The sequence below is a fragment of the Trichomycterus rosablanca genome, chromosome 1 (genome assembly GCF_030014385.1).
Source record: "Trichomycterus rosablanca isolate fTriRos1 chromosome 1, fTriRos1.hap1, whole genome shotgun sequence".
NCBI classification, from domain to species: Eukaryota; Metazoa; Chordata; class Actinopteri; order Siluriformes; family Trichomycteridae; genus Trichomycterus; species Trichomycterus rosablanca.
The window spans coordinates 60,611,672-60,636,657 of NC_085988.1; the positions used below are offsets into that span (position 1 = coordinate 60,611,672).

The following is a 24,986-nucleotide window of genomic DNA, read 5'->3' on the forward strand; positions in this document are numbered from 1 at the left end:
AGAAATAGAAAAATAAAGAAATAAAGTTTTTTTAAAAGAAATTCTGTAAATTAAGAGGTTTTAAATGATAAACATATTAATATTAATAACAACAATTTGTTAATATTTACAAAATATAAGTTTTATTTCAACTATAATATACTTAAAATCCTTTCTTTGTACTGTTGCAGACAAATTCTTTTTTTGTTCTTTTGTCTGTTAAAAAAACGGTTGCAGAGAATTCACATCACAGAATGTTGTTTATTATTCCTTTTTACAAAATGTCCCTTCTTTACTAAAAATGGCTTATATATAATATTTTTATAATGTATATAATGACATATATATTTATAAAAAAATCTTAAGCTATAAAAAATAAATAACGTCTGAGCTCATTTACATTTCATGACTCCTTGACTTTGCAAAGGGGGATTTAAATAAATGAATCGAATGAGGGTTGAAAAGCCGGTTTCCTTTTTTTTTCTTTAACGTCTCCTGTTGGGACAATGTAATCTGTTTGCATGCTATTTGCCTCTCGTTGTTTAGCTGGGTGGATTCAACAGTAATCCATGCCACAAGGAGCTTTTTTTACAAAAGAAAGAGGAAAAGAGCCAGACTGAATGTATCCATCCTATCAACACTTTTCTATTCCTCACACATCTTGCCTGTGAACTTAATGAGGTCATTGTGTAAAAATATGCCGTGACATCAGCTGGCTGACTGGAAGTTTTGCCACCTCTTTTGTCTGGACGTTTTTGGTTCGTTCTTTTCACTATGTGGATTTGTCGCTGTTGTTGTGCAGGGATCACACATTCCTGTGAGGCTAGTAGGCCTGACTTCCAAATGAGTTAGAATAACACAGTCAATAAGCTCTGGATTGATGGGTGTTGTGTTCTGGTGTGTTGTTTACAGTACAAAGCATTGTAAAAAATAACTGACAGTTTCATTGAGGATGTTATTTAAGCTAACACAGTTGAAGAAAACAAGTAGTCAGATGCTTCTCTTGTTTTCCTGTTTCATCACTTCTTTATACTGGTAGGGGTAGCAGTTGATCTGGTTTCCCAAGGATAACAGGGTGCAATGCCACTTTTGTTTTTGTTAGTTAATGTACTTCCATTGCATATCCATTTCATATTGACACATATCATGCCTTTTTGATTTGTACTTATTAATGTGTAGTTATAAACAGTGGTATAAAAGAAGAAGTGGGATAGTGGTAGCTCAGTGATTAAGATACAGGACTAGTAATCAGAAGGTCACTGGTTCAAGCCCAACATCTGCTGGGTTACCACTGTTAGGCCCTTAACCCTCAGTTGCTTGGATTGTATATAGTTACAATTGTAAGTCGCTTTGGATTAAAGCATGTTCTAAGATGGGGTAAATGGAAATAAATTTTGTACAGTTGCAATCAAAATGATTCAACCCCCAGTGCAAATTAGGTTTATTAGCAAAATATACAAACTTTCAACTGGTTGCAATCAACCAATCAAACAAGAACAATTTAAATAGCTCAACACAACTAATACAATAAGTGGTTTCTCCGCATTTACTTCCAAAACGGCCACTTTTAATGACTACTGCAGTTATTCAACCCATTTATGACAAGCATCTTTAGTACTATGTATATCACCGTGATGCATAGCCAGACACCAGCTTCCTGTCAGCGTTCCTGGGGAGTCTTAGCCCATTCCTCATGAGCAATGGTCTCCTGTTTACTAATATTCTTGGCTTTGAGTGCTGCAACCAACTTCTTCAAATCCCTCCAAAGAGTTTCTGTGGGGTTCAAGCCTAGTGACTGTGATGGTCATTTCAGAATCTTCCAGAACTTCTTCCGAAACCAAGCCTTGGTGGAATTTGAGGTATGCTTGGAATTACTTTCCTGTTGCAAGGTCTAATGATGCCTAATCTTCAGCCAGAGTAAGCAAACAAACCCCAGAGCCACTGCCATGCTTCACTGTAAGTAAAATTTAGGGTTAGGTGAGTATTGAAGTTTGTAGCTTGTGGGAAATCTGTTTACATTGGCTTACTACACTCACTTAAATACTTTATTATGTTAAAGCATACCTAAGAAGAATGCCTTTGTTTGTGATATTGACATATACATGTGTACAGTATAATGAAATTCTTTTTCCGTATATCCCAGCTTGTTTGGAAGCTGTGGTCAGAGTTCAGAGTCAGCTATTGTATGGCGCAGGAGCAGACATGGCTGCTCAAGGGCCCAACAGTGGCTGGATAGCAGAGGCTGGATTTGATCTAACAATCTTCCAACTAATAGCCCAAAGCTCTACCCACTAGGCTAACACTGTCCCATAAGTATCCTTGCATTCTTGCAAGTCATTGTTGATTAAAAGGCGTATGATAAACCACTTGGAATGTAAAGGACTCATGTAAAGGTAACATGAGAAAAAAGACAGTTGTTTGGAGACAGTGTTGAGCAGAACAGCAAATAGGCACTGCACATCACCTGGCTAATAACATCCCAATGATAAAACATGGTGCTATGCTATGAGGGTGCCTCCCGGTAGCAGTTTATCTTTCATACAGCTAAAACAACACTGAACTGGCTTTGTGGCAAGTTTCTGAATGTCCTTGAGTGGTCCAGTCAAAGCCCAGACTTAAACCTCATTGAACATAGCAGTTTACAGATGTTCTGTATCCAATCTGATGGGGTTGAGAGGATCTGCTATTAAGAATGGAATAAACTGCCCTAATCCAGATGTGCAGATGTATTTAAGATTACTTGTAGCTGTAGCTGTTTTTACATATTAATTGTAGCTGTTTTTTAAATTAATTTTTAAAAAGCTTTACTTTTGTATTGTATGGTATTGCTCACTAGTTTGGCCTGGTGCTGTCTTCTGTGGTTTCAGTTAATACCACAGCATTAATTTACACCCTACAAAAGTGTTGTGTGGCATCAGTGTGTAAAAGGCCCTTTCTTTTTCTGTATGACATTGACCCTGTGTACAATGTGAGGTCTATAGAGAAATGGTTTGATGTGGAAGAACTTCACTGATCTCCAAAGATCCCTGACCTTCACCCTATCTAACACTTTAGGGAGTTTTTGGAATGTTAAGTGAAAGTCTTTCTGTTCAACATCTTTGTCTGACTTTACTTATGCAATCTAGTGTAAGGTCTTTGCAGACAACACTATAAAATACGCATGGAATTGTGTAATTAGTAAATTTCCTTATGCAACGTTAAAGTCAAAGTGTTGTATTGAACTGGTCTGATCCACGCCCACATGCCTTTACAATGAACTGCTTGTCAGTGCCCAGGCTGCCCTTTTTATTTTCCTAGCCTAAGAAAGAATCAGCTCTGTATTCACTCATTCATCCAGTCAGTACTATAACGGAAAATGAGATTTTTACAACGCCCCTCTTGAAAGTCCCAAAGGCCTACTTGAATGATTTCCTCTATATTCAGCTACATGGGTATAAATATATTTTTTCCTTCCTAGCCTGGCTTAAACGTGTTTATGATCTCAAAGAGACTTGAGGTCTGACACACAGGAGCCAAAGGTGTTAAAATATATCGGGACCGTCAGATTAATGTTGGTAATGTTGGCACCCAGTGAACAGGCCGGCTTGCTAAAAGAATAACTGCTCAAGCTTGCTCATGAGTAGACAGCTTTGAGAAACTATTAATTGGTTAAACACCAACAAATTCCTCAGAAATTTGTATTTATTAGTATTTCCGAACAATATTTTTTTTATTTATGCATTTTCTCCCCTTTTTTTTTTTTTTTAAAAGAGTGCAGGGGTTCCAATATTTCTGCCCATGACAGTCCATTTCTGCCTAAATTTCAGCCTTCTTGAGTGTCATTGTATTTACTTACTGCAGCATTTAGAGCAAATGAGTTTAAGCCAGGAATAATCCATTTATACTAAATCGACCTTCTAATTTACTACTCTACTCTAATTTAGTAGTGCTGTTGCCTCACATCATGAAGGGCCCAACTTTGATTCCCTGATTGGGCGGCCAGGGTCCTTTCAGTGTGGAGTTTTCAAGTTCTCTATTTGTCCATCTTGATTTCCTGCTAATGCTCCGTTAAGGTTCCTCTAGATTCCTTGAATCATATAATGATATTATGCACTGTAGAGGAAAATATATGCAAATACCTTTCAATGCTTCTTTAAAAATACAGGCACTGCTTTATACCAAATCATGATTACAATCACCTGTTTGAAGTAATATCATTATTTATTTATTTATTTTTTATTATTATTTTTTTTTTTACCTCATTACTAGCCTGAAAGCCTCCCACCAAACTTTTTTGGAATGTGTTGCAGGCCTGAAATATACAAGAGTTCTTCAAAAAGTTTCCACACTTTTTTTCTCTTTTTCTCCATATTTTTCCGCCACACTCCGTATTGGATAGCCACACCCTGATCAGCATTATTCCCCAACCCTGCGCAGGCACCATCAATCAGCCAGTAGAGGTTGTAATTGCACCAGTTGTAAGGAAACCTGGCTCATCCCACCCTGTGAACAACAGCCAATTGTTGTTCATGTGGCCGCCCAACTGGATGGCAGAGCTGAGATTCGATACGATGTATTCGAAATCCCAGCTCTGGTGTGCTAGCGTGTTTTACCGCTGCGCCACCTGAGTGATTTCTGCATTTTGTAACTCTATTACTGGAATTTCAAAAACAAATTACACCACTTTTCTACATAGTCACCTTCTGATGCATTTTTCCCAGCGTCGTACCAACTTTTTAATGCCATCAGCAAAATAATGTTTTTGATTGAGAGCATAGCCACTGATGCACCCCTGCTTTCACATCATCATCACATAAAAATCTTCTTCCCCTTTGAGTGGTTCAAAAAAGTTGGAAATCAGATGGCGCTAAATCCGAACTATAAGCTCTCTCAGTCTCTCAGACATGGCCAATTACCACTCCTCCCACCCTCACTGTTTCCAACCAAAATATAAAAGTTGACCAGACAAAACTTGGCGACAATGGCACAGTGGGTAGCACTGTTGCCTCACAGCAAGAAGGTCCTGTGTTTAATCCGCAAGTGAGGCGGTCTGGGTCCTTTCTGTGTGGTGTTTCACAGTTCTAAGACAGTCCTAAGTCCTCTCACAGTCCTAAGACATTCAAGTGAGGTAAATTGGAGATACAAAATTTTCCATGACTGTGTTTGATATTAAACTTGAGAACTGATGAATCTTGTGTAATGAGTAACTACCATTTCTGTCATGAATGTAAGCAATTTAAATTCACAGCAGAGTGATTTTTGTACATGACAAGCACATAGCTAGAAGGTCGATGGTCTAGCTGCTTTTTTAGTTTATTAGTCACGTCTAGTCTGCCTTGACAATGTTTACAATTTGAGGACTGACACACACCACAGAGCCGAGCGTTTGTCATTGCTGGGTGAGCGACCTGCTTACACAGCAACATATTCTATGCAGGCTGTGGTATGACTAAAAACAAACAAGTGTGTAACTCAACACAACAATGTTTCCAGGCATGAAGTGCACACACAGGCAAACATTCTCACAACTTATTCTACACCATCAGCTTTTATTTGGATAGCCAGTGTCTTAGACTAAGCATAAACTGTTTATTTCTATTCAGAATAAATGGCAGAGACTTACTGTCATAGATTCCAAGTCAAACTATGTATTTGAAACAAATACTTATTGCAAGGACAATCTTTTGGTCAATGAAGGCACAAAACAAGACATTTTCTAGGGTACAGACTAACAAATGTCTTATACAAAACAATGAAAATGTTAATGCAAATATTGTACAATAGTATAATACATCAAGATTAAATAACAGGAAAATTAAATACATAATACATACATACATAATATCCAGTTTTATTATAGGAATATGACACCTTAACCTATTTAATAAATATATGATAATATTAGTTTCCAGTTTGGCAGTTATTTAGGTATAACATCAATTTTAACTTTGTTGGTTGGTTAATAATAAGTAATCAATAATAGCAGGTCAACTAAACTTTTTACAAATAAAATTACATTCATAATCATTTGCAAGCACTGTAATTGAGTGTGGCAAAGCACTTTAATTTTATATATATACAGAATATATATATATATATATATATATATATATATATATATATATATTCTGTTTATGCCTTTCCTCGCAATTTTCCTCCCAATATAGTCGTATCCAATCACCCGATTGAGATTCATGAGATTCAGCCTTTATTAACATCCCTTTAGCACATCAGGAAGGAGACACAATATGCTGTAATGAAGTATAAATATATTCTGAGTTATTTAATTAACAGTAAATAAATATTTTAAAATATACTATAGTAACTGCTGTTTTATCTAAGTTTACTGAAATGCAGACTGCAGTCTGCAATAGTAGCTGAGATGCAGGTCATCGAAAACCCTCCTAGCTAAGAAATAATAAATAGATTATATTTTTCAGGACTATAAGATTGTATTATAGAACTTATTACACATCATTTTATTCTATACAATTAAATTAAATAGTCACAATGACTGTAAAGTTATTAAATTTCCCGACTAGCCAGGAGGCCAGCTTATGGGAATCTTGTTTATCGAATGAGTGAGTCTATTACTAGTCTATAAGTAAAAAGTGTTGATTTCCAACCTGAAACGTTTTTGGTCACAAGTGCTCAGTGAATCTTTGTCTTTAAATAGGGGGGAAACATTTACAATCCAATTTTTTTTATTTTTAGGGGTGTGTGGTTGGGTCATTAAAGTATTACTATTTTTTAACTGCCAATATACACTTACCTATTTGGATAATTGAACTCAAAAACATAATGTATTAATTTATCAGACCAAAATACTAACATAGTATAAGATAAATCATTATAGATTCAGTTACAAGAGTATTTCATAGTGTGGTAAACAGAAAACCTTGTATATTTACAATACTCCAAGTATATTGCTCTATTATGTCCAAGTATACAGTTCTTAACCTAAAGTTCTGAGTGTCGTGTGTGTTTTCTTTTTAAACTTTGTTTTCAGGCCCTGTTATTTTTGAAATGTACGCCATTTTTGATGTATAACAGGAGCAGTTTCCTTTCAATAGATGCCGTTGTTGAAGTGCGGGGTGTTCCTACACTGGATTTTCTTCGCAGGTTCCACCCTGCTCCACCACTGTATCATAACACAGGAAGCATGTCTGCATGGCTCAGAGTGCAAGCAGCAGTCTGTGTGAAAAGTTAAGGTCCTCATCATTTGCTTCAGTGAGGGAGGACATGACTTCTGACTCTCATTGGTGCTTTCTGACACATCAAAGTCAAGGTAATATCACTCATGGTCAAAACTTGGACTTGTCATATCAGTGTCACAACTCGGCTTGACCAATATTCAGAGATTCAAGGTCTGGAGTTGGGTGAAGCTTCCTTCGACAGTGAAAGCATAATGTACCATTTAATTCTGAGTGTAAGGTAGTAGGCATAGGAACGAATAGCCTACTACTCACATGTGACAGCAATCCAGCAGTTAGCATTATGCACTATATGGACCTATATAACAGGGACAGTTGTGACCTAGTGGGTAAGGTACTGGACTAGTAATCCAAAGGTTGCTGGTTCAAGCCCCACTGCTGCCAGGTTGACACTGTTGGGCCCTTAACCCTCAATTGCTTAGACAGTATACTGATAAAAGCTGAAAATGTAAATGTAAATATGGCCAAAGTATGTAAACACCTGAGTTTGTTGGACAACCTATTCCAAAGCTATGGACACTATAATATCAGCATCTGTTGGAAGTTCTACCTTTTCAGTAAAAAGACAATTTGCTAAGTAAGGAAGAACTGTCTCGCAATCAAAGTTTCAAATCATACTGATGGTGTCCAGTGAGGTTAAGGTCAGAGCTCTGCGCAGCCCAATGACATTCCTACAAACCAAACTTATCAAATCATGGACCTTGTTTTGGGCACTGGAAACAGTCAAACTGTTGCCATAAACCTGGAAGCACGAACATTTAATATTGTGTGTAAGGTAGTGGTAGCTCAGTGGTTATGGTACCTGACTAATAACCTGAAGGTTGCCACTGCTGAGTTAATGAGCAAGGCCTTTAACCCTCAATTGCTTGGTTCGTATACTGTCACAAGTCAAAGTCACTTTGGATAAATGCATCTATATACCTATATTTATTTGGTAATATAGTGTATATAAGCAATTTTTTGCAGCACCAGGACTACACAACTGTTGTTATTACAGGAATAGGTTGCACATTATATTAAATGTATTGTGTTTTTCAGTTTATTAGCAGTTCACAGTTCATGTACTGCTCATAGCAGCCTGAGAATATATACTCTAAATTAGTGTCTCTTCAAGGTACTTGAAGGTACTTGTTGCTGCCTGTAACACAGGTATAAAAGTCAACAGCAGGTGTTATTAACGTTTATTACCTGCCTGGCCACAATAGAATACAACAGTGTCCAAAAGTAACTATCGCAGGCTGCACACATGGATTACTGTATAGACCAGTAGCACAGAATTAAGCCTTACCCTACCATGTATTACGAGTCACAAATTAACCATGGGCACATCTTGAAATAGCCCAGGTCTAAAGTGATAGCGTACTATCACCTTGTATTTAACATGTATTTAACATGTCAAGTAAAATAAAGATACCGCATATAAGATGGTAAATAGTTTAAATGCAAGCCTAAGATAATGTATTGTGCCAAAATGTCAAGAATCTCAAACCGCTGCATCACCCTCCATGGTACAGTAACATGGGACAGTGTTAGTCTAGTGGGTAGAGGGACAGTTGTAGCCTGGTGGTTAAGGTACTGCACTAGTAAGCAGATGGTTGCTGGTTCAAACCCCATCATTGCCAGGTTGCTACTGTTGGGCCCTTGAGCAAGACCTTTAACCCTCAAACGCTTAGACTGTATACTGTTAGTCGCATTGGATGAAAGCCTCTGCTAAATGAGATTTGGGCTATCAACTTGTGAACTGATGAACCTTGTGTAATGAGTAACTACCGTTCCTGTCATGAATGTAACCAAAGTGTAAAAACATGACGTTAAAATCCTAATAAACAAACAAACAATGACTGACCCTGCACTCTGACCCCAGCTTCCAAACTAGCTGGGATATGCGAAGAAGTACGTCTGTATATGTATATATGACAAATAAAGGCATTTTTTTCTAGTATCTCCTTGATTTTGAACGTAAAAGAAATGCGTTTAACAATTTAAAAATAGTAATGGAGGATTGGTAATTAGAGAATGTGTACTAATTAAGGGACAGTATAATCTTTATATTGCACAAGCCAAGTTGTAACACTGATATATTTTTATCACCATACAGTCTAAATTGAAATATATTATCTTAATGGCCTAACTGTACATACAATATCATATAGTTTGTAATGTATGTTAGTAATAACCAGTGCTATGGGCACTGCGGATGAGGTGCTTGCTTCAATCTTCCTAAGTTAATAAATTAATAATGAAAATGCCGCGAGTATTAACCATCAACCAAAGCTGTTCTCAAATTTCCCATGTACCTGCATGTAAAATTAAAAATGAGTAAAATGTCAAGGATGGAAGCATGTCTATTCTTTCCTGACTGTTCCAATTTTCCATGAGCCCACTGTCCAGCATTCTTGTACCTTCTAACTCAGATGGTTGCTGATGTTCAGGGCCTGTTGATACACCTGGGTCACATCATCAAGATCCCCCAGAAGAGAGAAACTCCCATTGTCCGGAGGTGATCCTGGCGGGCTGAAGGTCACCTTTGATCCATGGAAAGGAGCTGCTGTTTGTAGTCCCCTAAATCCTGCCATTTGCAGTAAATCCTCTGCTGAGAGGCTGCCCCTGATGTTAGGTTTGGGAGACGCATGTGGCCAATCCATTGCCATACCCGAGATCTCCTCCCTCAAGATTCCTGAGGGTCGACTCTGGCTCTGTGGGAGGCTTGTGTCCTGAGTGGGTGCCATGTGAGCCGAGTACTTCCCATTCCTCTTCAATATGCCCTTACGCCCAGTCCCCCTTTTAGGTGGAGAGCCATTAGGAGGTGGTGCCAAGATGCTCCCTTGCAACTCGGAGGACTCGTTACGCTCAGGAGAGGAATAATAGCCGGACTCACGCTGTTGGTTGTTCTTTAAAATGCCCTTCTTGGGTAGGGATGGCATCATTTTGGCTGGTGAGCCTCCTGCAGCCTCCTCCTTCTCCGGACTTGAAGTCGTCTCTACATCCTGGTAACATATGGAGCGACGTAGCTCGGCCTCACATAGGCTTTGGGAGCGCTGATCTCCAGTACTTGCTCGGGTCTTAAGAATGCTTTTAGGCCTTTTCGCACCCGCTTTTTCCTCCAGAACAGTCAGTGCTCCACCATCGTTCTCCTTCGAGGACCTTCTGAGACGACGGGTTGTACCAGATCCAATATTGTTTCCATTAAAGGTGACTCCTGAATCGGGGCAGGATAGTTTTACAGGGAGCTTGCCTGTCTCAGTCCGACTCTTCCAGTCGATAAAGCGGGCGAGCATGGGTGAGCTGTTCTCCTTTTGAGTCTGGCAGTCACACACACTGGTCTTCCAGCCCCAGTTCACCCACCAGTGGTTGGCAATGTCTTCCACTGTGGCACGCCTATCTGGGTTTACCATCAACATCCAACGGATCAGGCCACGTGCATCTGGTTTAGAGACAGAAAAGTTAAGATTAAATAGATAAAACTAATACAAGGTTGTTTTTAATGAAATGCCTGTGTGTGATGTAGGGGCCAGAATTTACCTGATGACTGGGGTGGTTCCCTGTACTCCCCTTTGCTGATTTGACGTATGAGTCTTTTGTGATCTCCCCCATCAAAAGGCATTGTGCCATAAACCAGAGTGTAAAGCAACACCCCAAGAGCCCAGCTGTCGACCTGTCATAACAGAGAAAAACACACCTTATTCATAATACTATATTAAAACACAACATTTGCCAATGTGTAAACCACTGTATGAAACAATATAGTGGGTGGTATGATGGCAGGTTGTGATATGCCCTACATATCAAATAGTTATAATAATAAGACTATTAGATAAACAATTATGTGCCAGATTTTCTAATTTCTTCAATATTCTTGAGATCTGCTGTTCTTTTAGTGAAATTCAATCCTTCAAGACATACTGCAGTGCTTTTATAAACTTCTTTTAAGCACTGCCAAATGGCAGAATTGTCCGCATGGTAGTGCGCAGTTCTAGGCTGCATGAGTGCCATTTGGAACAGGACTTTTATGTGGGTTTACATCCTGGCCAACATTGCCTGTGTATATAAATGAGTGATAAATAAAAGGACAAACATCATTAAGTGGCTTAATAAGGTGTTAGGCCACCGCAAGCCACCTAAACAACATTCTACATTTACATTTTCGGCATTTAGCAGACGCTTTTATCCAGAGTGACTTACAAATGTGCCTCCACAGTAGACATTTCTAACTGTATTTTAAGTAGACAACAGCCCAAGAATACAAATCTTACTAATCTACATGTTAGTTCTTAGCTTAAGTGATTAGTAAAGAGGTGGATTTATATTCATTTATTTGGGATGGTGTTAGCCTAGTGGGTAGAGCTTTGGGCTACCAATTGAAGGGTTGAGAATCCCAGCTCTGCCATGCAGGCACTGTTGGGCCCTTGAGCAAGGTCCTTAACCCTCACTGCTCGAGGGGTGCCATTCGAAGGCTGACCCTGTGCTCTGACCCCAGCTTCCAAACAAGCTGGGATATGTGAAGAAAGAATATTGTTGTACTGTATGTCTGTATATTTATAATGACAAATAAAGGCGTTCATTCATTAGGATTTTACCATCATGTTTCACACACTTTGGTTACATTCATGACAGGGCAGGTAATTACTTATTACACAAAATTCATCAGTTCAAGTCATGTCAGATACAGTCATGGACAAATTTGTATCTCCAGTTCACCTTACTTGCATGTCTTTGGACTGTGGGAGGAAACCAGAGCTACCGGAGGAAACCCACACAGACACGGGGAGAACATGCAAACTCCACACAGAAAGGACCCAAACCGCTCCACCTGGGAATCGAACCCAGGTTCGAATCCCTTCTTGCTGTGAGGCGACAGTGCTACCCACCAAGCCACCGTGCCGCCCAGGTGAGTTTTTGATCGTCTTTTGAAGACAGTGAGAGACTCACAGTGAGATGTTCGGACAGACAGGGGAAAAAGTGTTTGTTCCACCATTTGGGTGCTTGGAAGTTGTGTGGTACAGGACGGGGTTTTATTAGTTCTCTAAGGTAGTTTGGAGCTGGTCCATTTTTGGCTTTGTAGGCGAGTCAGGTCTCAGGAACCTTACTGGAGGTAGTGATTTTCAACAGCTATTCCTGTTATTAGTGTTTTGACTGTATTGATGAATCATTAAGGCTATTATGGTGTTCATCTGGATTATTATGCTTATTAAACCATTTGGAAACCTGCTTGATTTTGTAGACTGGGGTATCCTGAAGAGACTTTCATCGAGAAACTTTAGAAATTTTCGGCATGCATCAGGTATTGTATTGATTTGGAGTGACACTTCGCTTTGAAAAGACCTAAATGTACCATGTCAGCAAAATTTGCACATTAGATTCGTTCATTGTGGGGGGTTAAGCATTTAAGCCTCTACAGTTGCTTTGTTGTTTGCCAGACATACCATGAAAAATATAAACTCTAACCATGAAAACCGCTTAGATCTTTTTGTCTTGCCATCTTGATCTAAAATTGAGGTCAACTGAGGTCAGCTTATATGAGATGAGCACATATAGTTGTTTCAGAAGGTGGTGGAATGTAAACTGATTTATTGTATTACACCAGTACACCTTTCTGGAAGTATCTGAATTTACTCATTCATTCATCTCTTTGCTTTAATCTGTCACCTGTCTGTATTTATAGTTCATTAGATGTTCCCTTAAAAGGGCTAATTCCTTCTATGCCACATGTGCAGATTAATGACCCTGCATCTAACTATTTGCTCCATGGGCATGAATGTATATGAATTAGTTTGTAAACAACTTGGACAATGAGGTGATGGTCAGGTGTCCACAAACTTTTTTTGCCACATAATGTACATCAGACATTTAAAGCACCACATGGCTTCAGCCTTTTATATACAGCGTGGCTTATTGTTCATGCCCTGCTGGTCCTGATTAGTAAGAGGAAGGGTTTAGCAATCAGTCAGTGTGTACAATAGCTGATTAGAGAACAGGAAAGTCCACTCCCATGGCTGCTGACCTGTCTGACCCAGAGGAGATGAGTGGAAGACTGGAGTTGTTGCCATAGAAAGAGTGAAACATTTCCCATAGACCAGACCATGAATGTTATGAAGCACTATGAGTCCAGAGGAATGTGGAATGTGTTTGGATAAATAAGAGGGATGTGCTTTGTGTATGTCTGTAAGTGAAAGTATGTGTGTGTATGCAAGTGTCAGAAAATATAACATCAAATTGTAAAGCTTTAATGTTTGGATGCATTCCTGATGACACTTTCAATTTTACCCATGCGGTTGAGAAAAAAGTGTCTGTGCTGCACTACTGCTCCGTTCTGTAAATAGTTGGAGAATAAGTTTTCATTCCAGCTGCCAAAAGCCTGATTGTTTGGGAAACCAACAGCTGACCGGGTCCATGGATAAAACATCCGCCACTACTAATGCAGGAAATTTATGGAATTTATGTGTGTGTGTACTTCCTGTGGGAGAATAAGAAAAAAATTCACTGTTGTTTGAATGTTTTTGGCCTCCTATCTTCAGTGATGATGCACTGTATTAAATGTCAGGATTAGTTGTGATCATGTGATTACAAGATCTTAATCTCCACATTGGTTGTGGGAAACTGTAGATCAGAGTTTGGCCTATATTTCAGTTCTTGGTTTTATATATTGATGCTATGCTGATTAACTATATAATATTAATGGCTTATTACGAGGGATTATCAAAAAGTTTCCACACTGTCATATTTTGGAAACAGTGTGTGTGGGAGGAGTAGTAATTGGTCGTGTCTGAGAGACTGAGAGAGAGCTTATAGTCCTGATTTAGCTCCAACTGTTTTCCACTATTTTAGACCATGCAAAGAAGCATTAAGGGTAAGAAGATTTTCATGTGATGATGATGTGAAAGCTGCAGTGCAACAGTGGCTACACACTCAACCAAAAATTTTTTGCTGATGGCATTAAAAAGTTGGTACAATGCTGAGAAAAATGCATCGAAAGGTGACTGTAGAAAAGTGATTTAATTTGTTTTTGTAATTCTTAATAAATAGAGTTTTAAAACGTTTTTTGAAGAACCCTTGTATAATATTAACACTCACCTCTGGGCCCCGATACGGCCTTCCATTTACAATTTCAGGAGAAGCATACAGAGGACTTCCACAGAAGGTCTGCAGAAGCTTGTCTTTGTGATAAAGGTTGGACAAGCCGAAATCTGCTATCTGGAAAAAAAGATTATATGTACAAACATTAAAACATTTAGTGAAAGAAAAAAAATCCATCCATCCATCCATCCATCTATCCGTCTATCTGTCTGTCTGTCTATCGATGGATCTAAGATAGATAGACATAAATGGATAAAACCTCTTTTTTTATTATTATGACCACTAAATAATGCTGCCTCCAATCAAACTTAACATAAAATAAGAATCAGATTAAAATATATTTTTTTTATTAATATTTTAGAATTGCTATTGTAGTTTTTTAGGTTAGTTGCTGTTGTTTTATTAAATCATTATAATTATTGTAATTATTAATTTATCATTAAAATAAATTTAAAAATATAAGCAAAACAATGTATGGTAATATAAATCAGACATTATTTTCCTCATAAACAGCAGTTTTGTATTTTAGTTTATGATGTTACTTTACTGTACCAACATTTTGTTGTTGTAATGTTGCCGCCATTAATTAAATTAAAAGTTTCCACTGAGTTACTTCAGCCTTCCTTTTATGAGTGTTTTGTAATCAGATGGGAAATGAGGATGCCAGTTGTTGTAGTTGTGATTCTTGCCTGATAAAACACATCAGCTGCTTTACAGTCTGGGATTTGTGTTGTGGTTTATTGTGCATTATAATCCTTTAACGTAGGAGACAAGTATGGTCTGCAGACAGTCTTACTAAGAAGCCACGTGGTTATAACACTTGCATAATGTGGCTTGGCAATGTTTTGCTAAAACAAGCAGGGATGCCCCTCCACCCAAAAAAGCAGATGAATGGATGGAAGCACATGTTGCCCCACAATGAGTATATACCCCTTTAACATGAACGTCTCCAAAGAGTTACCATGGCAGATGCTGGCTGGTCTTTTCCCTTTTTAGCCCTTTATACAATTCAATTACTTCCAAAAACTATTGAAAGTTGCACTTGTATAACCATAGCCCATTCATTTTGCGTCAGTTTATCTAAGACAAAACTGAGCCTGGATGTTACTGATATATGACTTCTGCTTTGTGGAGTGGTGTCTTAACTTGCATTTGTACATGTAGTGACAAACTGACAAAGTGTTTATTTATTTTTTCCTGACCTACATTGTTTTCTTTTATGCCTTTTCTCCCCTTTTCTCCCGATTTTTACCCAATTGCGTTATGCTTCCTCTTCACTGGTGCTGAACTCCGCCTCGACTGAGGAGAGCGAGACTGTCTCACGCCCCCCCCGACATGTGTGCAGTAGCCGACTGCATTTTTTCACCTGCACAAGGCGAGTTCATATGCGGATCAGCTTTGTGTACGGAGAGACACACCCTGATCCTCATTATTCATCGACTCTGTGCAGATGTCATCAATCAGCCAGCAGAGGTCATAATTGCATCAGTTATGAAGTCCCTATCTGGCTTTTTTCCCACCCTGTATGAACAACAAGCCAATCGTTGTTCCTGCAGCCGCCCAGCCCAGACGGATGGCAGAGCTGAGTTTCGAATTGATAAGTTTGAAATGTCAGCTCTGGTGTGCTACCATGTTTTACCACTGCGCCACTTGAGTGGCGTCTAACCCTACATTGTTATATTTGTACATGAATGATTATTTTGCACTTGTGCTCGATGCACAAAGATTTCTCCAGATTCCTAAATCTTTTAATGATTACTGGACTGTAGATCCTTAAACACCTACATTTCTTGCAAAGATGTGTAAAAAACATATTAAATTGTGTGTATTTGCTCAATCTCACTGAAAATGTATAAGAAAATATACTTCTTGATTTAAACTAAAAATGTAAACTAAAAACATGAAAAAAAACATAAATGTAAATTATAATAGATCTAGAAGATCTAGTTGAGGCATGTGAAAGAAAACATTCTGCACTTACCTTTATATTGTAGTTGTCATCTAGCAGCACATTTTCCAGTTTCAAATCCCTGTGTACCACTCCTTTCTGGAAAATATTAACAGAATGCTCTGTTTTTCATGCTGTTCTGACACATAATTGACCGTGATTTGACCCACATCATGTCTTATGTCTGCATATCATTCTCATGGGATGATTCTCTTTTTCTCATTCTGACATTTTCATGAACACATTTTCAAAAAATGCTGATTTTGGAATCTGGACTGAATCTCTGTATAGAGTTAGACCCACACTGTCTTTTTGACACATACACTCTACCGTAGATATGTTTTCTATCATGCACATCTCTGCATCCTGTATCAGAACTGAAGTGTCCTGACCCCTTGTGGCAATTGCCTGCTTTGATGTAATGCTGTGGTCAGCAGGGCAGTGGCTGGAATCCCCCAGCTGAAAAGATGACGCAATCAGCACAGCTGAGTAAGTCCACCCTTAACCTGCCCTGACCATCTGCTTCCCAGCAGCCACCGCTTCCAATGCAAGTACTGCCCTTTTGTGTGGGTCATCGCCCAAGAGAAATCTATTTGATGAGAAGTTCTAAAGTAGCTCTATCTGATATTATACAGGGCTGTAAAAAAGTACTTTTTTTTTTTTTTTTACATAAAATTCTAAAAGGAAAACAGTCCTGGTCTTAGGAAGTGTTTATGATCTTTAGTATCTGCCAAAGATTGTCTTACCAAGTTCTATTGAACATACTTTTTTCCCCCTATTTTTCTCAGAATTTTCCCCCCAATTTTCTACCATAATCTAGTCGTATCCAATTACCCTGATTGCATAACGCTTCATCTCCACTGTTGACTGAGGAGCTTCGCAACTGACACACGCCCCCTCAGACACGTGTGCAATACCGACTGCCTCTTTTCACCTGCACGAGTCGAGTTCATATGCGGATCAGCCCTGTTCACAGAGAGCCACACCCCGATCAGCATTATTCCCCAACCCTGCGCAGGCACCATCAATCAGTCAGCAGAGGCCGTAATTGCACCAGTTATGAGGAACCCTGGTCCGGCTACCCTGTGAACAACAGTTAATTGTTGTTCATGTGGCCGCACAGCCCAGCCGGATGGCAGAGCTGAGATTCGATACGACGTATCAGAGATCCAAGCTCTGGTGTGCTAGCGTGTTTTTATGGGAGTGAAAATGCTTCTTTAAATGTAATACAATGTTTTTTTTTAGGTGCACAGTGGTAAATTACACTAACCCACTACTGCTGAGATCCAGGGTTCAAATCCCCAGCAGGCATTACTGGCTATGTCTAGAGAAAGGGGGGAGGTGGCCGACCGGACCTGCCGTAACATAGACCAAATTAGTGGTGGCTGGGTGGGTAGCACTGTCACCTCACAGCAAGAAGGTTCTGGGTTTGATTCCCAGGTGAAGCAGTCCAGGTCCTGTCTGTGTGGAGTTAGCATGTTCTCCCCGTGTCCATGTGGGTTTCCGCCGGGTGCACAGTCCAAAAACATGCAGTCAGGTTAATTGGAAACACTGAATTTCCCTATATGTGAATGTGTGTGTGTGTGTGTCTGCCCTGCGATGGACTGGCGCCTCGTCCAGGGTGTTACTATGTGCCTTGCGCCCATAGAAAAGCTGGAATAGGCACCAGCACAACCCCACCGCCCCCCGCGACCCTGATTGGATATGCAGTTAATAAAGTGAGTGAGTGAGTGAGCATTTGGTATGGCAAAAATATTAACATGGCAGCATGGTGGCTCGGTGGGTAGCACTGTCGCCTCACAGCAAGAAGGTTCTGGATTTGATTCCCAGCTGGAGTAGGTTGGGTACATTCTGTGTGGAGATTGCATGTTCTCCCTGTGTCTGCATGGGTTTCCGATGGGTGTGCCGGTTTCCTCCCACAGTCCAAAGACAGTATGAAGTAGGTATGAGCATGTGACATTGTGTGTGTATTTGCCATGTGATGGGCTGAGCTGCCTTTTGCCCAGTGAATTGGACCCACCACAACCCTGATTAGGATATAGTTGTAGTAAAACAGACAATGAATGAATGATATATGTAAACGTAGCTACTGATAGAGTAGCTGTTGCTTTTCAGTAGTTGAAAATACTAGGACATGTATATGTATGTGTTTCAACCTAAATTGTTTTGCTGATAAAATAGAAAACTGTGTATTAATTTGAAGAAAAATACTAGTTCATTGGCCTCAAACTTAAATATTAATAATAATAAATATTAATAATAATGAATAATTAATAATAAATAAATATTGATGAAACACCAACTCTGATCAGTCTTGTCTCTTACCTTGTGGCAGTGATGTACGGCCGAGACGATCTGCCTGAAAAAGTGTCTGGTTTCTCTCTCGTTGAGCTTTCGCCGCTCACTGATGTAGTCGTAGAGCTCTCCTTTGCTGGCATACTCCATCACTATCACTATTTTGTCCTTATTCTCGAATACTGCAGAATAAAATAAAGAAATCGTACAGGCTGTGATTATGTGGCTTAAATTCTTCACAGTAGCTTATCATGGTAATTCATTTTCTGGGCTGAATACCAAGCATAAAATCATGCGAGACAGCTTGTTTAAATTGAGTCATTATTATCTGTAACTAATTGTGCCCTAATTCAGCTTGTTTTAATGGATTTTATGGGTTTAGTGCCGCTTCCTGCCTTGGCTTGGTGCCATGCTGCTGATGTGGCGGGCGTCAGGGTGGCGGAGCTCCAGCCTCTCTGCGTTCAGTCACAGTCACACCGATTAGGAGCTGCCAGGGTTAACAGGTGAATAGTGTGGAGTGGGTGTGAGTGTATTGGTATGTGTGCGGGTGAGAGAGAAACTAGCTGTGGAGTGATGGGCGCTAGTGAGTCATATTAAGGACTCATATCATTCATGTCCACCCATATGACACAGATGCCTGTGTATGTACATACACATAAGATGTGCATGTTATTCAGATTTGTACTCATTTTAGGAACACACTTTCAAAGCCTTGTGATACTCTGATGAATTGGCACTCCAACCAGAGCAAGCCTCTTTGCACCCAGCATTTCCCAGTGGAATGGGACCTGCTGTGACCCTGACTACAAAATATACATCGATCAGCCATAACATTAAAACCACCTACTGGTTTCTACACACACTGTCCATTTTATCAGCTCTACTTACCATATAGAAGCACTTTGTAGTTCTATAATTACTGACTGTAGTCCATCTGTTTCTTTACATACTTTTTTTAGCCCGCTTTCACCCTGTTCTTCAATGGTCAGGACCCACCACAGAGCAGGTATTATTTAGGTGGATGATCATTCTCAGCACTGCAGTGACACTGACATGGTGGTGGTGTGTTAGTGTGTGTTGTGCTGGTATGAGTGGATCAGACACATCAGCGCTGCTGGAGTTTTTAAATACCGTGTCCACTCACTGTCCACTCTATTAGACACTCCTACCTAGTTGGTCCACCTTGTAGATGTAAAGTCAGAGACGATTGCTCATCTATTGCTTCTGTTTGAGTTGGTCATCTTCTAGACCTTTTTCAGTGGTCACAGGATGCTGCCCACGGGGCTCTGTGGGCTGGATATTTTTTGGTTGGTGGACTATTCTCAGTCCAGCAGTGACAGTGAGGTGTTTAAAAACTCCAGCAGCGCTGCTGTGTCTGATCCACTCATGCCAGCACAACACACACTAACACACCACCACCATGTCAGTGTCACTGCAGTGCTGAGAATGATCCACCACCTAAATAATACCTACTCTGTGGTGGTCCTGTGGGGGTCCTGACCATTGAAGAACAGGGTGAAAACAGGCTAAAAAGTATGTAGAGAAACAGATGGATTACAGTCAGTAATTGTAGAACTGTGCTAGTGCTTCTATATGGTAAGTGGATCTGATAAAATGGACAGTGTGTAAAAACCAGGAGGTGGTTTAAATGTTATAGCTGATCGGTGTATACTATAAATAATTTTATCAGAAAGTCCTTTAAGACAGTGTAAGCTTGTCAGACCATGAGAGAGGTAAAATTCCTCCACAGTAATTAAACACATTAAAATCAACTTAATATTAATCACATTAATTAATATCAAATGGGTTTGGCTACAATTAAGTGAGTTGAATATAATGTAAAATGTACTGTAAATTTAAAATCATTTAGTATGACAGGCATGCAATAACTAATGCCTAGTTCACACTACACGATTTTTGCCCTGATTTTCGCTCGGCGACTGATTTTCCGGGTCGGGAGCAACTCAGCATAAACTCGGCGATCAAAACTCGGCTCTCAGTCGCTATGTGTGAACTATCCAAAAACTCGACCCGACCGGCTCGCCGACCGCTCGGCGACTGGATTGAGTTTTCTAGCATGTCAGATATCTGATCTCAGATGGGCAACTGGGAATGAGTGACATGTCGAACAGCCAATGAGAACACAGGATACGGTGTGAGGGGAAACGCAGGAGAGGATATAGTTTATATCAGGATACACCGGCACACACACGTAGTATTTCTGATTTGATCGTCCTCTACAAAACATCCACGCTGCATTACAAAATTATTAATTAACATCCACTTTACTGCAGAACAAGCCATATACTGTTTGTGTTGCCAAATCCACTCAGATTCATTTATTTTTCCTCTTTGATTTTACGCTGCACATCAGACCACAAACACTTTGATCACTCGCTACTTGTTGACGTGCATTTTTGGACGTGGTGTCATTAAAACCCTCGTCACTTCTCACGTGTGTTTTTGTTTAAAAGAAGAAAAAAAGGAGACCAGAGAAGCTCGCCTGCGATTCCAGTTGGTGATGGATCGTGTAGTGTGAAACCCCCTATCGCCGATCAGTCGTGTAGTGTGAAATATACACCGATTGAAAGACTCCCGGGTGCAGAAGATTCAGTCGTGTAGTGTGAACTGTACAGCGACCTGACGACTTGGAAAGTCGTGTAGTGTGAACTTGGCATAAGGGAATCAGATTCAGTAGGTCTTGGTTAAATTACACTCCCAGCGACTCCCAGTTGGGTTGAATACAGTCCAAGAGTTATGGGCCATACTCAAAGGCCCAACAGTAGCTTAAACCAGCAACCCTAGATTACTCGTCCAGTACCTAAACCACTGAGCTAACACTGCCCTATGATTAATAACAATGATAACGGGAGGGATGGGTTTGTCGCCTACTCTTCACTGGAGATGCCCCACTTTGCGCTCAGAGTTTCCGGGTAGGCTCCAGACCCACGGCAACCCATTATCATTAGAAAATAGCAGTTAAAAAGTTGAAAATGAATGATAAATACACTTGAATCCTTTTTTTCCACCCAATCTAGTTGTATCCAATTACCCGATTGCCTTACCTCTCCTCTTTACTGATGCTGGCCCCATCCGACACGTGTGCAGTAGCTGACTGCATCTTTTCACCTGCACGAGGCGAGTTCATATGCGGATCAGCTTTGTGTGCGGAGAGCCACACCCTGATCACTGTATTCCTCAACCCCGTGCAGGGGCCATCAATCAGCCAGCAGAGGTCGTAATTACATCAGTTAAGAGGTCTTTTTCCCGCCCTGTATGAAAAACAAGCCATCGTTGTTCATGTAGTCGCCCAGCCCAGCTGGATGGGAGAGCTGAGTTTCGAACAGACGAGTGTTTTATCGCTGCGCCACCTGAGCGGCCAAACTCAAATCTTAACTAAATAAACTAAATAAAACAGAACTAAATAAAACCATGGTTAAACATTTTAATTTCATCCTCTACCAGAGGTAGCAATAAATTCAGCCACTGGACAGTAAACAATATATTGACTTAAATACAAAGAACTCTCTTCATTTATACAATTAATGGATAATGTTTTATGTTTGTGTCTTTGCATTTTCTGTGTTTGTGTCTGTTTTCCTTTTGTATTTGTGCTAGGTTTATACTGTTGGCAGCTGTAGCCTAGTAGATAAGGTACTGGACTAGTAATCAGAAAGTTGCCGGTTCAAGCCCCCCCACTGCTAGGTTGCCACTGTTGGGCCCTTGAGCCAGGCCCTCAACCCTCAATTGCTTAGATTGTATACTGTCACAGTACTGTAAGTCACTTTGAATAAAAAGTGTCTATTAAATGCAGAAAATGTAAATGTAGTTTTTTGATTGGGACAAAATTATTTGGATGTGCCAACAACCTGTAAACAAAGAACTCATTTTATAAAGCCTGAGACATCATTGCTGATGTGTGGACAAATGTGTTCTGTCATGTTTTTAATCCAGACTGTTGTAGCGTCTTTAATTCTGTTCTGTTGCTAAAAGTCTGTCTTTACTAACAGTCCCGAGAAGAACAGCTCCATTCAGAGCGATCATTACCTCACTCAAGCTAAACCATTTTAGAAGTTGCCAACTGAGTTAATTCCCTTTCAGTACTTTTCAGTATCTCCTTCAGTGACTTAGACTGGTCCCGGATCTCCATACTGTCCCTCAAATGGGCACAGTAGGACTCCTCACAAGCTTTAGCGCCATTCAAGATTGGTATTTTAAGACACTCCATTCCACTGCATTAACTTCGAAATCGTCTTAACTAGATAAAAGAAACGTCGTCAAGGAAGATCTATTGGGTTCTTCTCTTTTGAGTGGTCTGCTCTCATAGGGTCATGCCTGGGTCAGGTTCAATTTGATTTAGAATTTACTAACATGCCATTTTAAACACGTTGAAAGATACATGGTCGTAATGAGTTCCTCACTTTCATCTGCCTTTGTTCTCATTTGTAGAGAAAACAAAGATAATTTTGCTTGTTGCTGGAAAACGTCTGCAAGACTTTGACCATGGACAAAAAGCAATAATACAAAACAAACAAGAAGGCACACCATCTGAGAAAGTGTGTATAGACATGGTAATTAATTCCAAAAAATAGGAATTTAGATACAACCCCAAATCAGAAAAAGTTGGGACAATATGGGAAATGCAGATAAAATATAAATGCAGTGTTTCTTACATTTACTTTGACTTTTATTTGATTGCAGACAGTTTGAACCCAAGATATTTCATGTTTTGTCTGGTCATTTCATTTGTTAATATATCTCCATTCCTGCATTTCAGGCCTGCAACACATTCCAAAAAAAGTTGGGACGGGGGCAATTTAGGGCTAGTAATAGAATTGTAATCTTTTTTTTTAATTTTTTTTAAATAGAGAGCATCTCCTACGGTCTCAAGTCCCGCCCCCCACCCGGACAACAGGCCAATCGTTGTCCATAGCCGCCCAGCCTCGACCGTGAAGGCAGAGCTGGATTCGAAACGACGCTCCTTCGAAATCCAGCTCTGGTTGCAGCGCGTGTCTTTTACCGCTGCGCCACCTGAGCGGCCTAGAATTTTAAATTTTTAAATAATGATGTGATTCCAAACAAGTGATGTCAACAGGTGATTGTAATCATGGTTTGGTACAAAAGCAGCATCCAGGAAAGGTTGTCAAAGGAGTCTTTGATGAGCAAAGATGGCCAGAGAATCTCCAGTTTGTCAACAAATGCTTGAGAAAATGATCGAAATGTTTAAAACATGTACCTCAAAGAAAGATTGGAAGGGATTTGCATATTTCTCCCTCTACAGTGCATAATATCATTAAACCATTCAAGGAATCGAGAGGAATTTAGCTAAATTTTGCTTTGATCCCTCAGACAGCACTGCATCAAGAACCACCACTTAATAATAGCTGATATAACCACATGGGCAAGGGATTACTTTGGCAAACAATTTCATAGTCAGACCTGCCAGTGTGTTTAGTCTAACCACAATCTTACCCAATTAAAGACTAGAATAAGATTATGTCTAGAATTTGATTAATTTGAATCTTATAATGTTCTTGTTAAGAAAATAAAGTTTTGCTACTATAGCTCCTCTATAACCAATGAAACCAAAACACTACGTCTTGGACCTTGAGATCACTGCATCAATAGATTGAGACTCCTCAGTGGCGCAACACTAATGTATGGTAGCTGTGGTTCAGATCTCAGTTGTGCTTTTAACAAGTCGGCCAACTGCATGGACAATCAGGTATGTGGACCAGTATGGTCTGCTGTGGCGACCCCCTAATATAGGAGCAACCAAAACATTTATTCTTATTGTAGCACATGTGCTACATGGCTTAGAAATGTCCAGTATGTATTTACTTGATTTTTGCGAAAGCTGGCTCGACTCAATGGACACAATTCTTACACGACCTAGAGTGGAAATTTGGGGTTAGCAAAAAGAGAGCATATAAAAAACCTGTAATGGCTTGCTTTTAGCCACTAGCTTCTAGTACTGTTGTACTGATACTTAGATACTCACCGGAAAGCTTCCAAAATGGCCAGCTGTCTAGAAGAATCTGTGGGTAAATCTTTGTTAAACTGGCTTTCCAAGTTCGGCTTTGTTGCACTTTTTTTTTTAAATAATTTGTTTATGCAATTTTCTCCCTTTTCCTCCCTTTTAGTGCGTCCAATTGCCCGATTGCATCATGCTTCCTCTCCACCAATGCCGATCCCTGTTCTGATTGAGGAGAACGAAGCTAACCCACGCCTCCTCCGACACGTGGGCAGCAGCCGTATGCATTTTATCACCTGCACTTTGACGAGTGCAGTGCAGCTCAGCGTTGTGTACGGAGAGGACACACCCTGAGAGCACTCTTTTTTCATCTCTGTGCAGGCGCCATCAATCAGCCAGCAGAGTCGTAATTGCACCAGTCACGGGAGAGAGACCCCATCCGGCTTAGTCCCGCCCATATCTGAACAACAGGCCAATCGTTGTTCATGTGGCCGCTCAGCCTTAGCCGGTAGGCAGAGCTGAG

The 24,986-nt window shown here is 40.0% G+C and overlaps 1 protein-coding gene across 1 annotated transcript in view; it reads right to left on the reverse strand.

Moving 5' to 3' along the window:
• Positions 1-9,577: 9,577 nt before the first annotated feature.
• Positions 9,578-24,986, reverse strand: part of nuak1a (NUAK family, SNF1-like kinase, 1a) — a 31,885-nt gene continuing 16,476 nt past the window's right edge. Inside the window, exons 3-7 of the mRNA XM_063004986.1 lie at positions 18,520-18,671; positions 16,228-16,293; positions 14,244-14,363; positions 10,695-10,827; positions 9,578-10,596 (exon numbers count right to left, since the gene is read on the reverse strand). Of these exons, the coding sequence (XP_062861056.1) occupies positions 9,578-10,596; positions 10,695-10,827; positions 14,244-14,363; positions 16,228-16,293; positions 18,520-18,671 (1,490 nt within the window). The remainder of the gene's footprint in view (positions 10,597-10,694; positions 10,828-14,243; positions 14,364-16,227; positions 16,294-18,519; positions 18,672-24,986) is intronic.